This window comes from Amphiura filiformis, chromosome 13 (assembly GCF_039555335.1).
Source record: "Amphiura filiformis chromosome 13, Afil_fr2py, whole genome shotgun sequence".
NCBI classification, from domain to species: domain Eukaryota; kingdom Metazoa; phylum Echinodermata; class Ophiuroidea; order Amphilepidida; family Amphiuridae; genus Amphiura; species Amphiura filiformis.
The window spans coordinates 61125068-61151299 of NC_092640.1; the positions used below are offsets into that span (position 1 = coordinate 61125068).

The window sequence follows — 26232 nt, forward strand, 5'->3', positions numbered from 1 at the left end:
TTTTTCTCTGCCTAGCTTTGAGCCCAACTTGTGAGACATTTCAAGCAGAATGTATGAAGACATGGTAATGCCTTAGGTTTGTCAATAGCGGCATGGCAAATGCCGCACTGAACAAGATCGGCGTTATTAACAGTTTCTTCGAGGTTTAGTAGCTTTGAATCGGCCATATCGTTCGTCTGTGTCCCTGGTCTCTCCGTACATGTACACGAAATAACAACTCGCGACTCGTAGCATGTCATGCATGTGAGATGCTTTGGAGTCGATCAAAGTCTATGATTTGACTATCAATATATCACTAGTAGGATTTTGATGTATTTCGATAAGGACTGTGTAAGATTCGGATTAAATCCAGATTCGCGTGTTATGCCACGTAACGCCTGTATCACCACATTCAGTTGAATCGGTTCCAAGAGTATGGACTTATTAAAAGAATTACGGATGGTGCGACTAAATTGGATTCGAATTATTGTCGATTCGGAATGATGTGTTTCGGAATAGCCACTTTGATCATCCGATGGTCACCTTCTGAACTCAGCAATATCTTTTCGGTATTTATATGCACGCGAATCAAACACAATACAGTAAACGATGATAATTAAGTAAACATTGCATCGTCAGCATGGTAAATCATTATGAATGTCAATTCTTTTCGCCAATCATCAAAATTTCGAAATTTTGAAAAAGGTACATTTTATATTTTGTGGTCACCATTCGGATGCTGCTACTTTGTTTTTTTATTATTGAGCTGTTGCAATGTAACAAAATGTCCCTGAACCTCATCAAACATGTCATGAACTGGAAGATAAGCCTATAACGAAAATGTTTTTTAATTGGTTTGAATTTAGTTTCTCTAACACGATTTGTCAATAACATTAAAAAAACCAACAACAACCAATGATTATTTTGATACATTGCCAGGTAAGGAGATTGGTAACGTGTGTTGCATCCCATGGTCCATTGGGCTATTTCAGTTGAAATCCATACACCTGAATGGATGACTCCATTTGAAATTTACACTCCCTGTGTGGGAGATTAAGGTCATGTCTTCTATTTAGGGTGTATTGATATCAATTGGGATAGCACATTTGCAAGCCATTGGTGCTAAAAGCCAGCTGTACTGCTTTTCAAATGAATAATTATTAACCTGTCTCTGAGAACAAGTTGTTGAGATTGACAATGGTTGAATGGACTCACTGTCATGTGTTAAAACCAGGCCCGTCACCAGGATTTGAGAAGGTTTGTTGGGGAGGGGGGCTGATTTTGAAAAAGTGGACTGGGAGCGCGGATTTTGATAAAGTGGACTTTTTTTTTCAAAATGTTGACTTTTTGACATTCTGAATACGAAGAATGTCCTTCTGATATCAAATAATTTTGATTTTTGAAATTCGCAATGTAATACACATTTTATGGCAAATCATTAAAATTGATATTTTTGATATTTAACAGTACTCGAAGTAAAATTTATAAATCTGATGATTTATACTTTTAAAGTGTATGTAGGTGGGATGAAAAGCCGACGATCAATTGAAAATTTTGACTTTCGTATTGAAGATATGGATTTTTTTTCCCAAAACACCAAAAAAAATTATGTCTTTTTGGGATAAAAATCCATATCTTCAATATAAAAGGTCAACATTTTCAATTGATCGTCGGCTTTTTCTCCCAGCTACATACACTTTAAGAATATATCATTAGATTTATAAAATTTACTTCGAGGACTGTTATACATGTTATATATAAAAAAATTGAAAAATATCAAATTTTGATAATATTTGTCAAAAATTTGTATTATATCGTGAATTTCAAAAAAATGAAAATTATTTGATATCAGAAAGACATGCTTCGTATTCAGAATGCAATTCGATACGTCTGAGGTGCTCTCATGTCCCACAAAAAGTACTGTCGAAACGCCATAAACGCTCATTCTAGATCCCTTAAGGGGCCTTCTGATATCAAATAATTTTGATTTTTTGAAATTCGCAATGTAATACACATTTTATGGCAAATGATTAAAAATTGATATTTTTGATATTAACAGTACTCGAAGTAAACTTTATAAATCTGATCATTTATACTTAAAGTGTATATAGGTGGGATGAAAAGCCGACGATCATTGAAAATTTTGACCTTTCGTATTGAAGATGTGGATTTTTCCCCCAAAACACCCGAAAAAAGTAGGTCATTTTGAAAGGTCAACATTTTTAATTGATTTTTCTCTTTTTTTTTTTTTAATGGAGGCTTTTCCTCCCAGCTACATACACTTTAAGAATAAATTTATAAAATTTACTTCGAGGACTGTTATATATCAAAAATTTGAAAAATATCAAATTTTAATAATTTGTATTATATCGTGAATGTTAAAAAATGAAAATTATTTGATATCAGAAAGACATTCTTCGTATTCATAATGCAATTCGATATGTCTGATGTGCTTTCATATCCCACAAAAATTACTGTCGAAACGCTCAAAACGCTCATTCCAGATCCCTTAAGTTTGATTTCAAGTGTGCAAATCTGATGCAGCGTATAGTTTCTCGTAATACTCTAAGCGAGTTGCTGATGTATTAACATTTAAAGTTAAGTGTGTAAAATATATTAGCTAAAAATACAATATAAAGGCTGGCTCACATAGTAGCGGCAGATAACCCGCGAAATGAGGCGAACGTGAAAATCACAAAATTTTGGCGACAAAGCGGCGGAAAAATGGGAAAAGCAAGATTCGCTGACGGGTGGGAACGACCTTCAGCGACAACACGACGGCAAGGGACGAATGACTGGCAGCAGATTGACTGGCGATGGCGGTAAGGAACGACGGCTGACGGTGGATTGCGCGCGGTGCCGATGACGTGACTCAGCGGCCGACATCAAAGCATGTGTGTGTGCGGGTCGTAGGCCTATAGTCCACTTTGGCGTTCCTACTCTTCACAATCATTAGGGGGATTTTATTATTCAAATATGTTAATTAACTTGAATTATTCAAATATATTAATTAATTACATTCACAGGCATGAGACTGCACTTTCCTAAAAAAAACTGAAAATGCGCGTGAAATTGGGCAAAAAGTACCAGAAACAGGCTGAAATTAAATGAAGTTGCGGAAATTTTGACTTCAAAAAAAGTGAATTCAGTTTAAAAACTGAAAATTCTCATGCCTGTATTCAAGTGTATGCAAAAATTGAGAATGGGCTTGATTTACAAGTCCCAATAATTTTATAGGTTGCCTACATACAAAATGACAAACGCAAAGTTGTATGACTAATAGTTAGTTATATAATAGATGCATGTTTTTTTTATTTTGAAGATGGTCCACATTGGCCCCCTGAAAATGTGGAATACCTTTAATAGTACACTTACAATACGGTACTGTACAAGCTAAGCGATCACAACCAGGGGCGTAGCCAGCTTTCTTGGTCAGGGGGGGCGGGGCAAAATAAAATTTTGGGGGGCACAGACGAAAAAAATTGCAGTTGTATCATACAATACATAGAGACTGTATGTCTTCGAGCTTCCCGAAAAAGGCCTTATTGGGATGATGTGCGCGCGCAGCGCGAAAAAAATGGTATTTTACATTATATTTGTCCATTATCCGGCTGAAAAGGGCTATATTGTTACAATGGCGCGCGTAGCGCGGAAAATTTTTTTATTTTACACAATATTGGCCCTGAATTTTGATAGAAAAGGGCTCCTTGCCCTTTTCTTTTCCTTTGCCCTCCTGATTTTCTCTTTCATTTTTTTTGTCAGAGGGGGCACTTTTTTTCTTTCATTTTTTTGTCAGGGGGCACTCTGCCCCCCCCCCGCTGGCTACGCTACTGGTCACAACAACTTTGCTCTTATCATTGATGTCACGTGACAAAAAATATCGAAAGCGAGGGCAAATTCGATGTTTACCACCCTTCGCCGTAGATGGGATAAACATATCGATGTCACGTGACAATGTTGAAAGCGAGGGCAATCGCCATAGATGGGGTTATCGTGACTAGATATATCGAAATCGAGGACAAATTCGACGGATGTTTGTTCAGGCCTTTTTGGCCTTCTGAGCATCTCCTCATTCAAATGTGTTGTTTTGCTGTTATTGTATTGTTGTATTTTGAATGAAATAAAGAATGAAATAAAGATTGATTGATTGATTGATTGATTGATTGATTGATTGATTCAATGTTTACCCCATATACGGCGAAAGGTGGGCAATTACGAAAAATGTCTAGGCCTAAGCTTTTTGTCTCGACTCAATACATCATAAAATTGATATCATAAGTTACTTATTAAAATAAACACACTTCACAATAGCAGTTGCTCCAGAGACATTGGACTTTTAATTGTAACTTCAAATACTAATCAATATTCAAGGTAACCTTTCAACAATAGGCCTACCACTAAAGAAGGCCATGCAAGTAAAATAGTATACAAATATTGACTGCTATGAGGGGGCACAGTTAAAATTATAGGCCCTCGGTGATGTCAAAACCATGACTATGCCCGAAGCGAAGCTGAGGGCATAGTCATGGTTTTGACATCACCGAGGGCCTATAATTTTAATATTAAACTGTGCCCCGAATATTAAGCAGTTATGTGTTTTATATACCGAATAATATAGATTCTTCTATAACTGTGACCGCTATAGTCTCTTTTACAACACTGTAATCAACGCCGACCGTATAGTGGGTGCGTAATGTATACGAGCGATCTGTGTATTCGGGGTTGCGAATATCCAATTATTTAGCGGGCACAGTTGATTCTATGCCCGGGGCACAGTTGTTGCTTATGACGTCATCCTGATAGAAAAAAGGGGCACAGCTATTTTAATGACTCCACTTTTAACCAATCAGATGAGAGGAATCTATATATGAGGTATATAATACGCGTTATTTAATGGGATTATTCGTGATTTGCAGAACCAGAAGATCCCAAAGTGCATCAAAATAATTATTTTTGTTAATTTTTGGAACCGGGGCATAGATGAATGGCAAACCGCAAAGGAGTCGATAAAGACAACATCTGATAGAGTTATAATTCCAGACAGAGATAAAAAAGACTAAATCGCGTCCCGAAATTCTGACAACTAGACAGAAAATGTCGTACTGCGCAGGTCGGCAACCAATGACGGCGCGCCGCCTTTGCCCTGACGTCAGACGCGATTTAGTCTTTTATCTCTGTCTGGAATTCGAGAGGCAATTCCACGGTAACAGAAGGACGTTTGAACTCATTTTACTACATTTCAAACTTAAGAATTACAACAATATTTATAAGTTACATCAAACAAATGTTACCATTTCATTACTTTAAAAACTACCTTCAAATTTCTCATTTTATTTGTGCAGAAATATATTTCGTTTATTAAACATAAATATTAATGAGGTTGGTAGCGAAAGCAGGCGTGATTGATTGAGTTAGCCTACGCAGTTTTTGCACCGGCAAACATGATGAAAATGAGTACCATAAAAGACTGGTTTCCAAAATAATGGCACCAATATTTTGGTACATTGGCACTATTAAAATCACCGCAAAAGCTTCATATTATATGATAATAATAATATTGTATGGCTTATATTCATGTGATACGAGAATATACCGCACTCGTCATGAAAATAACAAAGGCATTTTCATGACTTATGCGGTATATTTTCGTATCACACTTAAATTCGAGACTGAAACATTGAAACTGAAAAGTTCTCGCTTTTGGTAGTTATACTTTACGAATGAAATGTGCTTTCCTTTGATATTAAATTTTACCAGTGAAATGTGCTTTACTTTGATACTGAATAAAATTTACGAATGAATTATGCTTTCCTTTGATACTAATAAACTTAACGCATTTGTTTTCCTTATAATGATAACGAATACAATTTGAACTAAATAAACTTTACAAATGAAAAATGATTTTCTTAATGAACTCTAAGAACAAAATAACTAAATGTTAAGAGTAAATCGTGCTTTCCTGTGACACTAAATACAATACAATACGAACGAAATGAAGGGGTGGATGTAATCTAGTAACCCTCCAAAAACACATGTTACTGGTTTTAAGAGAAACCATTTTTTGACCACATAGTCAGTGTGTGAAATCAGAGATGCATTAAGTAAAGCTTAAAAGTACATGGGTTTTGCAACAGATAATGTGAGTTGCTGGAATTATTTGTGTAATTATTAATTTGAAACCAGTCACTTGTTTGAGGGTTAGCACTATGTTGCACAATAGATCATGTACTATTATATTGTTGTTTTTGTACCTTCTTTCTAGACCCTGGAAACGCTAAATAAATTGGATATTTCTTATAAGAAAATGACAAATCTAAATGTATGGGATGTAAGAAACATGTTCTCGGTGATTCCAAATAGAGATTCAGCTTTCAGTGTTTCTAGATGATCTGAGAAACTGGACTGAAATGTTGGTGCAATATAGTGTTAACCATCAAAATGGACATGATAGAAGTGACTCGTTTAAACCTGAGTGTACATGCTATATCTTAGATAATCATTGATATTCCTGATTATAACACATAGTGTTGATAAGCGCAATGATTAGAGTTTTGTTGAGAAAGAACTAAACACCAGCTTTACAAACATTTTTAACGCAACTGTTTTTGAAACCAGTAACAAGTCGGTTGAAAAATAGGTGAGGGTTAGGACTATATTACACCCACCCCTTCAAATGTTCCTTTGAAACTAATAAACTTTAAGAGTGAAATGCTCTATTTTATATTTATACTAAATCAACTTTAAAGTGCTTTCCTATCCTATCCTAATACAACTATAAGAGTATTAACACAACACAGAAACTGCCTACAACCTTTTTTTTTTTTGTTACAGAAGACAAACCAAAATTTGAGAAACGGTGGAGCGTAAAGCTAGGAGACAAAAATCTGTGATCGGTTGAAAAATCCGTAATACAACACAGATTTTTTGACCCGTCACAGATTTTTCACGGTAACATGTCTCCTATGAAGCATGTATAACAAGACTTTGGACCAAAACTTGTTTGATTGGCGTAACACAAAACAATAGAATAGGTAAGTCGGGATTGAGTGTTTCCCCTTTTCTTTTTACTATTGCTTTGTTTTTTTGTTTTTGTTTTTGGTAAAAGACTACTAAATCTTACTTGTTTTCGAATACTAAGAGACAGTCATAACGTTGGATATCATGAGATTGTTGAAATGCATATTTTTCTTATCTTCATAGCTTCTTTATAACTTCAAGTGGTTATAAACTAATTTGTGGCATTTTTAGAGTGTATTCATTACCACAGTGTATCAAATGTTTACCTTTTTCCTTTCCTCCCTTATAATAATAAATAAAAACAATATCCAGGGTCGGCAACATATTTAAGATTGGTCGGGTTACGCCAGTCAAGCAGTTTTTCTTTGCCTACTTTACGTCACTTTCCTTAAACCGGTTGAAAGGGTAAAACCTGGTTTTTCGATCCAAAAAAACCTGATTGAAAAACCAGGTTTATTGACGAAAAAACAGGTTTTTCAGTTCTATTGTGCAATATACTTGCCATAGGTGTTCCCAACAAAAGGAGGTTAGTATGTTTTTATGATGTGATAATTGCTGCTTATGTTTATCAGCCGACGGCGATTTGGTAGATGATGTACGATCCGGCCGACTACTTTTCCGTATCTTCAATTGGAGCGATATGCAAAAGACACATAATAATAAGATATTAAGAATTTCATTTTCTATAATTCTTGTATAACGACATCACAAAAAACAGTATAGGTAATGAAGAAGTCGAAGCATTCATAACATGCATAATGCCCCTATGTGGCCATAAAAACTGACCACCCATAAGATTTTACCTTTTTGCTTATACCTCAAGCACGGTATGTCGCAGGTAGGTCAAACTATACTTTTTCTGAATCCTTGCAGAAATAATCCCTGAAATAATTTATTGTGTTTGTTAACCAGATTTGAGCAACTTCTTGTCTACCGAAAGTACAACCTGTCATTCTCACTAAGGTCTAAGGCTATTCTAACACTTTTTAGGGCGCCATCTACGGCTGGGCCACTTATTTGGCATGACTTTGTAAAAAGCTTCTAATTTCACTCTTGCTAGATTTACTTCGCAATTGCTTTGCTTAAAGTATGCCCAGCTTAGAAATAAAACCTCAATTTGCTTGGATTTGTTTTGATTATTGTTTACAAATATGCACGGGATGAAATCTTGTGCGTATATTTTTTGTTTGAAATACAAAATTAATGGACTCATAAAAACACCAAATATACCCGGCGGCGAATGGCATGATAGAGCCGGCAACTTGTGAAACCGCCCGGCCGTATGGCATTTTCCATATACTCGGTTAGTTTTGTGGGGTTCATTATCGAACCCCAACGGTTTTAGCATGTATTTATATTATTTATTAACATAGGCCTATTTGTTTGTGATATTTCAAGCGTTTTGACATTTCAAAATAATCCCATTGAATTATACGGTTGACGATGAAAATTTACTGAATTTAGAGAATGCACTGCGACCACCGCCTGAAATATACCGAGACCTTTGTATTGCTTAAACCAGTTTACCACCTCTTAGAACCTGATAGAGAGATGGCGCTATTACGATCGCAGAGTAGACCTATGATCCAGGTGAAGAGCGACATGTTATTTAAAACAGTTACCTTTACCAAAATCATTAAAATCCCGTATAGGCTTGACATCTTTGTTTGAAATTATTGGGTTAATAAAAACACCCAATACACCGTGACTTTTGTGTCGTTTAAGCATGTTAAACAAGTTCAAATGCTCTTAAAAACCTAACCTGATATCCGCGGCGACTTTCCGTTAAATCAATAACCTGGAATGAAATATTGTCAGGTATTACAACCGACAGTAATATAAATGAATAAAATGATCATAATATGTCCACTTGGAAAACAGTTTACCGCCTCTTAGAACCTGATAGAGAGATGGCGCTATTACGATCGCAGAGTAGAAGAGCGACATGTTATTTAAAACAGTTACCTTTACCAAAATCATTAAAATCCCGTATAGGCTTGTCATCTTTGTTTGAAATTATTGGGTTGATAAAAACACCCAATACACCGTGACTTTTGTGTCGCTTAAGCATGTTAAACAAGTTCAAATGCTCTTAAAACCTAACCTGATATCCGCGGCGACTTTCCGTTAAATCAATAACCTGGAATGAAATATTGTCAGGTATTACAACCGACAGTAATAATGATCATACATACATACATACATACATAAAGGTATTTATATAGCGCCTTTAAAATTTATCAAGGCGCTGAACAAGGAGAGAAAGGATGGGGAAAAAAGAAACACAGTGGAACAAGAAAGAAGCTAACCGACTGAAAAGGTGAGTTTTCAGTTTCTTCCTGAAAACTGGAATTGATGGAGACTCCCTGATGGCTTTAGGGAGTTTGTTCCATTCCCTCGGGCCAAGAAGGTATTTAAACCAGATCCTCTATGTGCCCTAGGCTGACTAAGCAGGGTCTTATCGGAAGAAGATCTCAATTCTCTTCCGGGAGCATAGGCTGAAAGAAGCTCACAAAGATAATTGGGGCACGGCCCTGAGAACACTTGAAAACATAAAGCAGGAGTTTAAAAAGAATTCGATCCTGGATATCATAATATCATAATATGTCCACTTGGAAAACAACCCTTAACAAACCTATATTTTAAATAAAATAATTCTGCTCCAACAACCCCCACAGCATGATTTCCTAACAATAGTAACTGAAATGGTAAGATCTTTATTCCTTCTTATTTGAAACCAACCCTCTTTCGTCCCATGCAGTACGAGTTTACACCTCTCTCACTGCAATAAAAATGCTTTACTTTTCCTAATATTTCTTTGCTTACTATGCTAATGTTACATGATTCTTTTAAACAAAAAAAAATCCAAACGGTTGCATTTCAGCCCCGGGCACTTCAATATGAAATGGATATAGGTGCAGGGCTGGCCAGTAAGGGGCATCCGGTGATAGCAAAGTATAAAAAATATATGGTCATTGCAAGCCTGAGAATATGATTTTTGGCATTCTGTGAGAGCAAAAATCAGTGTACAAAATATGGGATCATTGGGTGAGAGAGGGACCGTTTGGATCTAAATTAGGGGGCATTGAGTGAGAATATTTTAACGGGTCTTTGGGTGAGAGCCAAAAGAAGCCTCGAAAATCAATGATAGACGACTCGTTGCTGTTCAGATGGAAATATTAGGGTCTAGGTCTTTGGGTGACAGATCCAAAGGTAAAATATGGGGTCTTTGGGTGACAGAGCATGTGCTGGTAATGGGGTCTTTTGGTGACAGCGATGGTGAAAAAGGGGGTCTTAATAGCCTGGAAAATTTGGGAAATTTTGCAATATGAATGTCCAATTGAAGTCATTTGGTGCATCATTTTTACAATATTTTCAAAACAAAAAAGGGCCCGAACTCATTTTGTACAATTTTACTTGAGATTTGATTTTCGCAATTACGAAAGCATACATGGCTTTATGTTGAACATGTTGAAGTCAGCATTGAGTCCGTCTTAATACTGACTTTTTGTGTGATAAAATGTGACGAGCCCTGCATATCGGCGGGCCCGCAGTAATTTTCACTGGCTTTTGGGCCGTGGACCCGCCTTGCCTAAAATAACCGTCAGACCTAATACGAATGTCCCGACTGTGTGGTTTTTAGTCTTGAGCAGTGATGGGCCTGCTCAATTACATGCAATTTAACTTTTCTCTTCTCTTTTCTTCCTTTTCTCTCTTTTTCTCCTTTTCTCCCTTTCTCTTCTCTCTTTTTTTTTTTTTGGGGGGGTGGGGACCAAAATGTGGGGGGACATTTGATAATATTGTGTCACTCACTTTAAAAAGTGTGGGGGACGTGTCCCCAATTCGGCACTGATTTGGTAAAAATAATGATCTAACTTGAAAATCGCTGTTTCAGGAAAGAGATTTTGAACACTTGATGTTTTTCTTTTTGAATAAAATAAATTACTAAAGAAATCTAATATCTTAGAAAATATAAAAATCTTTTTATTTGCAAAAATTTAGCTAAAGAAATGACAACCATTTATCTCGTCCAAATTTCAAGTTAGATCGTTTTACCAAATCAGGGCCGCCATGTTCCCCCACCCAATTTACGCCCATGCACTTATGGATATGAGCAGTCAGCAGGGTAGATTATCAGTAGTAGAGCACTCGTCCGACTAGCGAGAGGTCTGGGGTCAAGTCCCCGCACAGGCAGGTATGTCCGGAGCTTTTATTTTGGTATATCTGCCTAAGCATATCATGTTTCTATTTGTAAATTCATGTTTAACTGTGCTAGTGTGCGATGCGTAATTCTTCTATGTTACAAAATATACTAACCTATGCATGTTCCAGTAGTACCAGCTCCAGTGTAACCTGCATTACATGCACATGTGAAGGAACCAGGTGTATTAGTGCAAGTAGCACTTGCGTCACAATTATTATCCGTAGCCAAAGTACATTCATCAACATCTGTATAAAAACATTAAACAAGATATTTTTCTAAATGACCTATGAAGAGTAACATCTTTTGAGGAATTTTAATTGTTAAAATGTTAAAACAGTTTTTAGTGCATAGGAAATGGTGCATTACCCAATATAGAATAAATGATATTATTGTGTTAACATTTTTGTAAAAACATTGTTAACAATTGGTTTTTTATTACTGTTTGTAATAATTGGTTAATTGAGTTAAAAATAATCAAGGTAACAAAATCAATCTGACAATCTTCGAAGTGGAAAGCCAAATCAGTTGAAACACGGGACATCGAATTTTGACTCAACTGAGATACAAAAACGGCGAGGACAGAAACCAGGCAGTACTACGTGTATACAGTACGCCCGGACAGTACGTGAGTAGAAACATGGCGGGCAATACAATGGATGGACCCGATACCGTTTCCAACGCCGAACTAAAGACTATAATGTTACTGTGCACGCTGAATAAACGAATGGATAAACTACAGTCACCAGTGGCGTAGTTAGGGGTGGACAGGGTGGAGACTAATGTTAATTCAATGCATTGAAATCGAATTGAATTGAAATGAATTTTGGGCGATTTTCATTTCAATGCATTGGAATTGAATTGGAATCGAAATGAGTGGACTTGGGCATGAATTGAATTGGATTGGAATTGAAATCATCGTGAGCAATGAAGAATTGAATTGGATTGGAATTGAAATCATGTTGAGTGATGAAGAATGAAGTGGAATTGAAATGAAATTCAGCTTTGATTTCAATTCAGCATTTCAATTCATAACAGATGTCTATGATTCCAGATCATTCCACCTGTAAAAAGTGCCCTTCCCCCGTTCTGAATTCTGATACACTTCCAGGTCTATTCACACAAGAGACACAAATTTAGCATCAATAGTGTTACAAAATATATTGCAACTAAGTATTCTGGAAAGCTTTCATTTAAAAATGATAGCATAAAATACACATATATTGAAGAAAATGAAAAGTATGATATCATTTCTCATACACAGGTATGGTTAAACTTTTTGAGACTTTTTGGAGTTCTTCTAAATCTTTCTTTCTTTCTTGTCATGTGGAAAAATTATAGGTTCTATGTTCATAAAGACACTAATATCTTCCGATATGATGCAAATTGATTCTTAGCATTTCCAATATTTTAAATTGCTTGATATGATCGATAATGTGAGTATGAGATCCCCCAACTTGCCCAAGTTCTAACTTTTGGCACTAATCATAAAGCCCCTATTTTTCTCAAGCTCCAAATTTTTATGCTCAAAAGTCATTGTACTTTGAACGAATTGTGAGAAAATCATTAAAGAAAATGCTTATATCTTTGACAGCTTTTTTCACACTTTTTCAAAAGTAAAAGGATTTTGGGTGTAAAATCTTAGGAGGAGCAGGAGACAAGTACTAGGGACTATCTATAGTATCAAAACCTTGATTTTTGACATCTTTGAGGTCAGTGTGGGGACAGGGTCCCATTATCGATAATACCACACACCTTAAGGGGTATTTACACCTCCCCAATTTTGTGCCTATTTTTGCATTTTCTCAAAATCTAAGCGAAATTGGTGACAAGTAAGATATGTATATGACAGGGGCAAGAACTACAACTACTGCACTGGAAATTTAATTTCAGCACAGACAACAGTTGTGGAGTTACAGTCAAAAATGAGGGAAAACCAATATTTCATCAATAAATCAATAACTACTTGCCTTGAGTTGCTGAATTGTCAATGCAGTAATTGTAGTCTTTGCCCCTATAATATACATATCTTACCTGTCACCAATGCGCTATAATTTTTGAGAAAAGTGCAAAAATAGGCACAAAATTGGCCAGGGGTGTAGTACCCCCTTAAGTTTAGAAAATAATGTACATGGTGGACGAGACACATATTAGGAAATCAGTCACCTAAGAACTAAGAAGTTCCAAAGTTTCATAAAATAGGACCTAGAGGTCAAGGATCACTCGTATTGTTTGAATGTGAAAATGAGCTAACATAACAATAAAGTATCTTCTGTTGAAATGCTTTTGTGACAAGTACGGTAGTGTACTTGATTTTGACTTTGTGTGGCCGACTCGAGTGTTTTTATTATAAAATTGGTAGTAAAATAATATTTAAAACATGCACTGCAAAAACTGTCTAGATATTAAACACCATTCTAGACACCATCTTGTCCTCGATTTGTAAACATGTCTAAATGCTAAATATGTTTAGTAATTTGATGCCTTGTGCTTAGATATTAAACATTTGATGTTTTGAAATTTGACATTTGTGTTTAGATTTTACATGTGTTTACAAATCGAGGACAAAAAAGTGTTCAATCTCTAGACACAGTTTTTGCAGTGTGCCTTTGGTCAATTAACAAAAACTGCAACTGTATTGGAATTGGAATTGAAGTGGAATTGAAATGAATGCTCAGAATTGAATTGAAATTGATTAGCTGTTAATTTCACTGCATTGGATTGGAATTGAAATGAAATGATTTTGAAATTGAAAAATTGAATTGGAATCGAATTGAATTAATTCCAAAGCAAGGTGTATTGAATTGGAATTGAATAGCAAGACTCCCGGTGTAGAAAGAATTGAATTTGAATAGAATTGAAATCAATTTTCTGGAGTGAAATAACAATAGTGGAGACTCGCCCACCCTGGAAAAATCTGGGGGGAAATGTTGGAGGGAGGAGGGAAAAAAGGAGAAAGGAAAGGGAAAAGAAAAAGGAAAGAAGGGAAAAAGGAAGGGAAAAAGAAATAAGGGGGAAAATAACAATGAGATCCGAAAACTGAAACCGAAACAGAAAAGATAATAGACGGTTGGTCAATTTCAGCAATTTTAAAGCAGTCTTTTCAGATGCCATGCAAACAAATAGTTACTCGTCGTATTTCCATGTATCGCCCAGGCCTATTAGTGGTATATAACCATTATGTATCCGTATTCACATTGAATACTCACCCACACAAAAGAAACCATGTTCAAACTGTATACATGTGTACCCAATCTCACAGGGTGGAGAACAGTCCCCAGCTGAGGAATGAAAAGAAACAAACAAATTAAAGATATTAAAAAAATTGGCGAAGCAATAATAATAATAATAACTACATCACTCTTTCATAAACTGTTCTATATGTTTTCATCAATGACTGAGCAATTGTCATAATAAAGTCTAGAAAACATACAGCAAGTAAAAATGATTAATTGGTGTCTCGTGATTGATGACTGGCTGATTCATCAGCTGGTTATTGGTTAGAAATCAGTAATCAGTCTTGTGAGCATTTACTCTCCTGACATGGCAGAACAGCGTAACGTCAAATCTTGACTTATGTGTTAATTGCATTTTAAGCTTTGTGCTTACAAGTACATGTCGTTTCAAATATAGCTAAATCTACATCTGCCTAATTGTGCATTTTACCAATTTAATGTCGGTAACAACTTATTTCGACCACTATCGGGGTCTCAACCTCAAAGCAATTAACATCTCACCAGTCATGAACAACACGCCCATTATTTCTGGTAATGGTCTGTTTCTCATCCTTTAACTAATACTTACATGCACATGTGAAGGAACCAGGGGTATCGGGTGCAAGTAGCACTTGCGTCACAATTATCAAAAAATATGAAATAAGATATTTTTTCTTAATGAACTATTAACAGTAACTCCTTTTGGAGAATTTTAATTGTTAAAATGTAAAAACACTTTTTGGTGCATAGAAAATGGTGCATTACACAATATAGAATAAATGGTATTAATTGTGCCAAAGTTTTCGTGAAAACTTTGTCAGCAGTTCGGTTTTTCATTACTCTTTATAATAATACTTGGTTAATTGAGTTGAAATAATCAAGGTGATATTTCTGATATTATTTTAATATATTTCTCACCCCATACATAATACATTGTAATAAACGCCCGCTCACCAAAATTTTGGTTGTAACATGAATTTGCTTTGCAAACCTAAGCAATGGTAGAGTAACACATTTAGAAAGAAATTGCATAATACTTTCAAAACTATAGCTTAAGGGGGTACTACACCCCTGTGGTAAATTTGTCACTATTTTTGCATTTTTTCCAAAAAATAATAACACACTGGTAACAAAAGTTATGTATATTATTGGGGCAAGGAATCCAATTACTACACTGAAATTTCAGTGACTCAAGACAAGCGGTTCAGTATATATGATAGGAAATGAGGTACATCCTAGCGGTACCTTATTTCTTATCATAAATAACGAACATTGCAGCGAAATTACAGCGCTTTGAGTCCTCTAATATCTGGAGAAAGGCGCTTTATAAATCCAAAATTTATTTATTTATATTTATTTACTTGGTTATACAGCGGGAAAAAGAATTACGCATCGCACACTACCACAGTTAAACATGAATTTACAAGTGGAAAATGGCTTGATGACAGTTTGGTGATTTAGGTGCTGGCGCAGTCTCCTCTGCCATTACAGGTAGTAACAACCAGCAATAAATACGGTACTAATTTGCTTACTTTTTTCACAGTGGAAATATAGAAATAAAGTATACAGTTTGAAAAATGTCATTAGATTAAAAAGTATTTGGTCAAAATGCTATATTTGATAGCTAAATCACCATCTTGTCCTCCCACAACTGTAAAATCACTGGCGCTTGACCATTGATAAGGACTTACTCCCCATTCCAGAAAAATACAGAACTAATTTTTTTGTATTTAAAAAATATTATCTTGTTTTGCCAAATGAAACATAGCTAAATCCTAATCCTTTAGTTAGTCCTAACTGGCAATAAAAGTCAAATTTTAATATTTTTGCAATTTCAGGGAAAATGGTCCAAAAACATGCAATTTTGCCTGATTTCTTACAATTGTAGTCTCAAAATTGTAAGACTTGGCACAAGTCTAAGCATTCAAATATATAATGTTATAAGTTATTTTTGCTAATTGGTTATGAAAAAGGTAAGAAAATGTGTTTTCCAAATATTAGAATGCATAACTTGACATTAGTCTTGGTTCAAGTCTTTGGGCTTAATCAAGCGTCACAGAATACGAAAAGACAATCGTCACAGAATACGAAAAAGGTAAAAAAACGCCCTAAAATGCATGTTTTTGGCCTTTATTTCCAAAAATTGATCAAACATTAAAATTTTACGTTTATTGCCAGTTAGGACCAACTAAAGGATTAGGATTGAGCTATGTTTCATTTGGCAAAACATGATAATATTTTTTAATCCACAAAAAGTAGTTCTGTATTTTTCTGGAATGGGGAATAGTGGCTATTATTTTGAGCTGAGTTAAAATGCAGTTATCCAGCAGCAATATATACCGAAGAAAATCAGACTCAATATGCAGCTTTAACCCCCTGAGCACTACCTGCCGATCTAACATTGCCTCTGATTGGTCAATCACCTATCAGAATGGAGCTTTGCAATAATTCACCCCAATTTTTTTATGTGGTTGAATTGAATTATTCTAACAATGTTGCTGATTGGTCCAATTGATAATGGAACCTTGTTTTTGGCCAATCGGCAGGTAGTTCTCATGGGGTTAACCTCAATGTTGATATTGTCACAGTCATTTAATAACCTGCAAGTCGCTTTTTAACTTCGTGTATTTATGCGATCTGCAAGTGAAATTTAAATTCTATCTAATAACCACCTCAAGTTTAACACATTAGAGTCGCATTAATTTACAGATCCTCCCTCGTTCTTTGAGCTCTTATCTAATTTGTGTTTAGTGAAAAGAAGGTTAATATTAAACTGACCTGTTTCACACGAGTCTCCAGTATAGTTGTCGGGACATGTGCATGTGCCATCGTCTGCACAGGTACCTCCATTTTGACATGGGTTAGAATCGCAATTATTTTCTCCAGATGCAGATGCAGAACTAGATTCAGATTCAGAGCTAGCTACAGATTCAGGGCTAGCTACAGTTTCAGGGCTAGCTCCAGATTTAGATCCTGCAGGTTTAGATCCAGATCCACGTCCAGGACTACCTATTGGTTTCTTGGCCATTACAGAAGTAATAGCTGCCAAAAGCAGGAATAAGGCTAACACTCTTGCGTTGTACATCTTCGAATTGCCCTTCTGAATCCTCCACGTCTAGATGTAAAAGAAAGGAAAAATATTTCAAACAAGCCCGGAGACATTATCTACTAAAAACATTACAAATGTCAATGAAGCCCCAATGTTAACGAATATTATTCGTGTCTTTATCCTTTTTCAAATTTGGGGTCCCATTTATGAAAACTCTATTTTTGTATTTAAATCAATTCTGTCTCTTCGGTAGTTCTCCTTTCCCCTACTAAAAGTATACAGCTGCTTCAATCCAATTTAATTTTTGGAATGAAACATCTCCCAAAATACGTGCGGTGGTAATCACCTTATTAAGGTTAGCAACTATTTTAAACTGTTGTGATTTGGTAAATCACATCATCTTACGAATGGTAGTGAGCTTTGGCAAAATTGCACTAATCATTTCATAGCGAGCGTGTAGAAGAATTCAAATATCACAGAATACTATGGTTCTTGAGTTGGAAAGAGGGGTGAAACAACAACACTTTTGTAAAACGTACATAACTCATTAACAACAAATCAAGCAAGTTTTCAAAGTATATGATTTGTAGCTATTTGTAGAATGAACTTTTGAAAAACATAAAAGTGTTATTTCTCAATAAAATATTGATTTAGATAATGAAAATCGATTTGTTTTTTGTTTCTTTGGCTGCTTCGACCACCTTGTCTACCCTTAAGGGCTTCTTTTACGTTTTAACGGGGGTTTCTTTTGTTTGTGTTTTTGAGATTTTCTAACTCTTTTGAAAATATGGAAATGCAAGATAAATCCTCCCAATATTTTGCCAGTGTGATGGTCCCTACAATCATCAAATTTATTCCACTTTTGCACCATAAACTGTCAACTGTATTTATGACATTGAATGCCAAAACTGTGACCTGTCATAATTATGTCGGTGAAACTCGCGAATGTTTGGGACCAGGGGCGACCACTCCAATATGGCAGTGTACTCATGCGTGACCATTTGTTTTTCAAACACCCCCTAAACGAGTTTTACCCTACCAGCAAATTTAGCCCATTAATAAGGTAATTTATAGAATATAATTATAATATAGAATTTACCCCCTAATGAGTTTTGGCTTGTAAAAAATGCAACAAATGTACCCTTTTTGGACTTGTAATTTACCAAAATTTGAAAAGGTACTCTAAACAAATTGTTCAGATTCAGAAAACTACCCTTATTCTTGAAAATAAGTGTTTTTTAGACCCTAAATGCGTCACGCGCGTAACTTGCCTTGCCTAAAAAAACACCATCTTTTACTTGTTTTTCTTGGTCACGCATACGTACAGACCATATATGTGAGTACCCCCGGGCTCGTCGAACACCAAGCTGAAGTGAAAAAGGCAAAAAGAAAAAAGTACACACGCTTAGAACGCAAAACATCAGAAAAAAGAACAAACAAAATTACCGGGCAAAATTAGCTATATCAGATTACGTCGCCAGAGAAAATCATGTGACAAACTGGGACGAATACAAGATCCTTGGGCGGGAGCAAAACGAAAGGTCTGGAGAAGTGCGGAAAGCTACTGAAATATGGAGAAGAGGAAGCAAAATAAAAACAGAGGTGTGTGGACATATTTCCGAAGTCACGTATTTGAAAAGAGAATAGAGAGCTTGCGAAATGGAGTTACTTTTACTTTAACTTAGGATTATAGAGGATTATGTATTCAAAACCACTCTGCCATTAAAGCCGCTTGAAGTTAAAGTTAACGCCAGAATCTATAGTGTGCCGTAAATTATGATGAAAATACGTCATAATTAAAACAATGGTTTGCATATTTCTTCATAGACTACATAATTACCACTTATGTATTGTCTAGTTAATAGACCAATTATTGGAAATCTAATTTGGTTTGGGTAAAAAACATGCCACATGATGCTAAAAAATACTGATTGAATTAGATCAAAATAAATTTTGTTCCAAACGTCACACTTGATATATACATTTGTGTGTGCTCATGACGTACACCAAATCAGCTTGCGGAACAAAGTTTTTGGCTTGACTTCAACGCCAAGGGGATTAAGTTCCAGTAAAATGGACTGCTTTTACGGGACCCAGCAGTGTAGTGAACTTCTGCGAATTGCAGCTACTATGTGAACATTTTTTTTACAACGTTGCGTGTCTTATAATTACACCTCTATATAACCAAATATGTTTGTACTGTTCAGGTATTTAATTTAATTATTATTTTATTCATTTAGGCCTACATTATGTACCCCCAATTCAGCAGAAAGCTGGTCTAACATGTGCCACGCTATTATACGCATATTATAGGCCTATGGGTATTGTATGTCAACCAAATTATTCATTATTAAAAGAGGAGGCCTATTTGTTACAAAAAATAAGAATGTCAGAAAAGGAGCATCCAGAAATATGTTGGTTGAAATTCAAAATTCTGGGAGTTTTTAAAGAACAAAATGAGGATCATTCGGGACATATATTTAATTCGATCAGAATGCAAAGAGGAGTCCTTGCCCTCCTAAAAGAAAACTCCTGGCAACGCCACTGGGGAGTGGGAAAGTGAGGATAGATGAATAGATGGAGGAGGGGATGATATGGAGAGGTGGTGATGGTGGTGGTGGTGGTGGGGGGGTGTGGCTAGGGAGAGCAAACAGATAAAATGGGCTTGTGTCCTGATGGAAATATAAAATTGACAAAGCTGACGTTTACTGGAATAATAATTGAGCTTTTATTATAATAATCCGGGACAATAATATAGGCATATCACAAGAATATTTAATTGAAACATGTTTAGAAGTATAATATTAGCGTATAGCTCATAACATAGACCTAATTCCCATTGCATTGGTCATCGCCAAGAGATGTAATCCATGTTTATTCATTATTATGTTTTGATGAATCCAAGTGTGTGAAAATATTGGATCTAAAACATAATAATGATAAAATTGGATGCTTTACGCCCAATATTTAATGGTCTCGCTTTGAGTTTTAAAATATTGGAAAATATTTGAAAACTCGTAGCTCGACCAATAAATATGGGCTCAATTGATCCAATTTTATATCAAACTAAGCGCCTATTGTAATAAGTGTTACCAACAAACCACTTCAGCAAACAAAAGGGAGAAATTTGATGCAGTCGCTTTTACATACCCTTCTTTTGATCACCCATTGATACACTTCCCGTAGTTTAAACAACAAGACGCTGTTGGTACAGAAACCAATCTGACGTTCGCGTTGAAGTGAAATTGAGCAAGAAATCGAATCGATATTTTTGAAGTTGCCGTTAAAGTTCCAGTAACTTCATTCCGCAAGCTCTCTACTAATTATAGTACCGGAAACCAGTTTCCCGGGAAAGTGGATCAGATGACTATATATCACTATGAAGTCTCCCGACGTGAAGAACGTTGTTCTTAATATTTCTCATAAACATGTTTTACAACTAGTATAGAATAATAATTTACACGCACTACCGGACCGACGTATGTGTCTAGGGCAGGATCTCATCAGGGAAGCACGTCCCTGATCTCATGTGCAGAAATTCGTTTGTCGCGTGGAACACCAAATACTTTTTGGAGGTTTGGAAACAGACAAAAATTATGGCACGCCACAGCCTGCTTATTGCATCCAGTTCTAAAAACACATCGAGTTTTAAAAAAACGCATCGAGTTTAAAAAAACGTACATCGAGTTTAAAAAACGTACATCAAGAATAAACAACGTACATCGAGTGTTAAAAACACACGTCGAGTTTTAAAAATACATGTCGAGTTTAAAACACATGTCGAGTTTAAAATGACTTCGAGTTTTAAAAACAACAAAAAAAAAAACCACGTCGAGTTAAAAAAAACACGTCGAGAAGCGCCACCTAGAGTTTCTGTTAGACCATTATATATCTTGGGGTATATGGGGCTTCTTCTACAAGCAAAATCAGACAATAACATGAGACTTTCATATCAATAACTGAGACTACCGGGGATAGGCCGGGGTCTTTCTAACATACTGTGATATATATTTGTATACCCAGCAAACACAAAACGTTTTCGACATCATTCGTAAAAGGTTATAAAAGGTTGTCACGTTTAAATGTTGGGTTATATAAAGGGTACATTAATGGTATAAAACGTTTTCATAACATTAAATAACATTTGTTGGTAATTTACTACCTGTGGCAGCTAAGATATTGTCTTTTGCTACAAACGACATGAGACTACCGGAGACTCAGAGTTCTCATTATCATGAGACTACCTGGGGTACATGGGTAGGGGGCTTTTCTATCAAACACATCTTTGATATAGGGGGTTGCTTATGCAAACGACATGAGACTACCAGAGTTTGATAGTTCTCTTCATCATTAACATGAGATTACCGGGGGGATAGGGGCCTTTCTAACATCAAAGACCATTACATACAGTCTTTCGGTATATAGGGCTACAACCGACATGAGATTACCGCGCGCGATACCGGGGCGTTTTGGAACTTTCATTTTTATTAACATGATACTACCAGGCGGGGTTCTTTCTATCATATCCGAGATATATCTTAGTATATAGGAGGCTTCTTTTTCTACTTCGCAACGCCGGTATATCACTTCTAAAGTTGAGTGCCCCCAGGTGACACTACCGATGGGATTTTAGGGGTCTTTCTTAAATGTTTAGCATAGGCCTGTGGCGTAATCTTGTATCCCGGTGGTATACTGAAGACAAAAAGTGATCTAAGGGACCATTCGTAAAATTATAACTAAAAATAGCAATTATCTTCATGCATATTATCATCAAGATATTTATATTATCATCCATTTGTGGAAATACTACCGGAAATACTATTAAAAGAGGAATACATGTACTAGATCATACTTCAACATTCAATGTGGCCACAACACCCACCTACTGACACATCTACGGCCTTGACCGTAATAATACACCAATATACAAGTGACCATATCCCTGCATAGACTCTGTGTTCAGAGCATCTATGTGTTGAGTCTATGATCCCTGTAAACCATCATATCGCATCGTTGCGATATGACACCGTACACATGTTGACTGAGCCACTGACTGTTGCAATTTTAATGTTTCCCCGAATTCCGAAAAGTCACTACAGCCCGAATAACACCAAACATGTCAGTTGACCATTATTGAACAATGTCAAGAATATTTCCCCTATGATCCCCTCTTAGCCCGTAGTCTAGCAGAAACTCTAGGTGGCGCTTCTCGATGCGATTTCTTTTTCCTCAAAACTCGACGTGTTTTTTTTTTTTTTTTTTTTAACTGGACGTGTGTTTTTTAAACTCGACGTGCGTTTTTAAACTCGACATGTGTTTTTAAAACTCGATGTACGTTGTTTAAACTCGATGTACGTTTTTTAAACTCGATGTGTGTTTTTTAAACTCGATGCGTTTTTTTAAAAACTCGATGCGTTTTGTTTAAACTCGATGCGTTTTGTTTAAACTCGATGTGTTCTTTGCGACTCAATACAATATGCAGCCTGTGGCGTGCCATAAAAAATTAATAGACTATTACACGCTCGACCCACACCAAGCACAGGATTTAATACAAAATTGTATATCAAATTAAATAAAATCTTACATTTATGATTTTACTCTGACTCTTTTCTATGACATAATTACACACACACAAAATACAAATTAAATAAAAAACATAGCTATAAACACATAACTATCTGAAAGTGCATTCTCACCATTCAAATCAATTCAAGTAATTATTTAGAAGATCTCACGTCACCAAAACGTCCCATAGAAAGATGTATTAAAAGCAGACTCGGCCACTTCTTTTTGCCTATTTTCCCTTCTTTCTTCTCTTACTTTCTTTTCCTGCTCCTCTCCTTTTCCTTTCCTTCTTCCTTTCCTAATTTTATTGTCCGGTCCGACAAGTCTAAATAAAACCCTGGCTACGTCACCCTGGTTACACTACGAGTGAGATCGGTTTACTATGTATTAGGCTAAGTAAAAAATAAAACATGTTTCACGTCCGGGTTTTCGAAAAAAAGGAGGAAGAGGGGGCTTTTTATTTTCTATTTGTTATCGCAAAATTGGTGTAAATACCCATACTTAAAGCTGTTTTAGCGTACAATCCGTACATACAATAATGCCTGGAAAAAGGAGGAGGCCCTTTTTTATTTGTTGTTCTGAGAGTTACACCCCTCTAATGATCACAAAACCTTCCTAAAATGTTTCTTGTATCTTAACAAGGCTATAGAAAGCATCCCAACTTCCTAGACATATTTTTTGAAAAGTTATAACTGAATTTCAAAAAATAAAAATTTATTTGAGAAAACCTCAAAAAAGGAAGCGGGAGGGGACGTGAAACATGTTTATTTTTTTATTTGGCCTTACCTTATTTATCTTCAGTTATCTTCCTTCCTTTTGGTTCCTGCACCTGCTCCAATATGTCAACCAAAAACTCGGTCCGTACGAAGCAACAATGCAAAGCACAATGACATAAAGGTACGAGCAATGTATTTAAATAAGGTGAAATAATTGTGGATTTTTTGGCCAGCTTGATTGACAAGATGACGTCATATATAGGATATTATGATGTTGCACCGCCCACTGGGCGGCGCAAACCGGATCTATTTCTAGTTTGAGCAGGTTACTCCAGATAGGATCTATACAGTAAGCCAAAACATTAAGGTACCAGTTGTGTTCACCACTGTATATCCTAAATAAAGACTTGCTTGCTTACTTGCTTATGTCGACTCTTGTCGACAAAAGACAAATGTGTCAAAATTAAAACAAACAGCCGATGCCTGTAGTCTTTAGCTCTGATTTAAGACCTTGTTTGTTGAAATTGGTTGAGAATTAAAGAAACGGCAGTCCAAAACCTGATGAAGATACGAAATAAAAAGTTGCACATTTGTGTCCTAATCAATGAAAGCACGACGCTAAGATATACAGGGACGAACGTAACTGGTACCTTAATTTTTTGGCTTACTGTATATTTCGTGCAAGTAAACTACCGTATAGGGACGACAGCTTGGACAAATTCTAGTGACCCCGGAATTACGGGAAAGAATAAAAGAAGGAACAACGAATAAAAAGAGAGAAGAAAAGAAAGAGAGAGAGAGAGAGAGAGAGAGAGAGAGAGAGAGAGAGAGAGAGAGAGAGAAGATGTCGAAAGAAGATAGAGGAGGGAAGTAAAGCATTGAATAAAAAGGTACACTATAAAAATAAAAGTGCAACATAGAAAAAGGTTCTCCTATTGTTTTTGTTCAAGAACAATTGGCCCTCAGAAAATTTACGAGATGATTTGCTTGTACGAATCATTTTGGTACACTCAAGACATTTTAACACCGTATAATACCGTATTGACATATCTTGGTCTCTTTGCATCTTGAACATCTGTATATGTATTTGGAAATTAAGCGAATCATTTTGGTACACTCAAGACATTTTAATACCGTATTGACATCTTGGTCTCTTTGCATCTTGAACATCTGTATATGTATTTTAAATTAAGCAATTCGTTTTGGTACACTCAAGACATTTTAATACCGTATAATACCGTATAGTGACATCTTGGTCTCTTTGCATCTTGACCATCTGTATATGCATTTTTAAATTAAGCGAATCATTTTTGTACACTCAAGAAACTTCAATACCGTATAATACCGTATTGACATATCTTGGTCTCCTTGCATCCTGACCATCTGTATATGTATTTGGAAATTAAGCTGTATAAATTAGTAATCTTTTCTTTATTAAAGTGCAGGGCAATGCGTTATATAAAAATACTGAAAATGTTTATTTTAGTACACATTTCTCCCATTGTTACTAAATATCGCATATTTGCTTCAATCTCCCTCCCTACCTTAAGGTTTCCAACCTTTCGTATTTTGTACACCCTTTAATAGTTACTGTTACATGTATAATAATGTTAAGCCTATTTTGAGATAATTTTGAATAATAAGAAGACCAACTATGTTTCTTATTAAAAGGTTAACATACCATATGAGTGAACTAAAATTTGACTTTGTATCATTCTTTTAATGTCAGTTTGGTTTGTTCTGACATGTTTGAAAATTAAGTTTACCATTATTACATTAAAAGTCTTTGCTGAAATTGTCGTCTCCGTGAGAAGAATATTTGTATTTTAGATATTTGTGTTGTGTTGCTAATCTATTTTTTCGTCATTTCAAAGTTTCAAAATAAATATTTTAGACCAATTTTACCGTGACGTATATCCATATTGTATTTATTATGCAAATAAACAATTTCAATGGCCTTTTCTTCGAACCTTCGCGATTTCTCGTGCTACAAGGTCGCATATTATACACATGACTGAATGTCAAAAGAGCTCATATCCAGGGCTCATGTGTATGTAACATGACTCTTCATTTACTGTAAGGTCACCAGTCTCCTGCCATGGAAATCAAGTTTGCTTCGAACGGGGAAGGACCGTACATTTGTGTACGAGGCAGCATTTTTATACAAACACATTTTCTTTTTTTCAGGAGAAATACGAATAAAAAAATTGCAACGAGTGTCAACTTGTAATGTAATAATTTTTTTCTTCGAATGGAGTTAAACTTGGTTTTGCATGCCCTTTAAAAAGAGCTGGTAATATAGTAGTGTGATAGTTGTTGGTATTGTCCAGGTATAGAATTGAACATTATAAGCCTATTATGTTTTGTTCGAAAATTTAAAGAATGATCAAACAACCGTGAAGCATAAATTCAAGTATCTGACGATCAAGTTCTTTAAGAAACACCATCCATATTATTTGAACTCAATATAATACGAATTCAAATGTTTCG

At 35.6% G+C, this 26232-nt stretch overlaps 1 protein-coding gene across 1 annotated transcript; it reads right to left on the reverse strand.

The window, feature by feature from the left end:
• Nucleotides 1-6956: 6956 nt before the first annotated feature.
• LOC140168623 (uncharacterized) lies at nt 6957-23899 on the reverse strand. Its single transcript, XM_072192029.1, has 5 exons — nt 23813-23899; nt 17191-17527; nt 14407-14478; nt 11314-11445; nt 6957-7620 (listed from the first exon to the last, which is right to left on the reverse strand). The coding sequence occupies exons 2-5, from the start codon at nt 17495-17497 to the stop codon at nt 7607-7609; spliced, it is 525 nt and encodes a 174-aa protein (XP_072048130.1). The 5' UTR covers nt 17498-17527; nt 23813-23899; the 3' UTR covers nt 6957-7606.
• Between the last annotated feature and the right edge of the window lie 2333 nt (nt 23900-26232).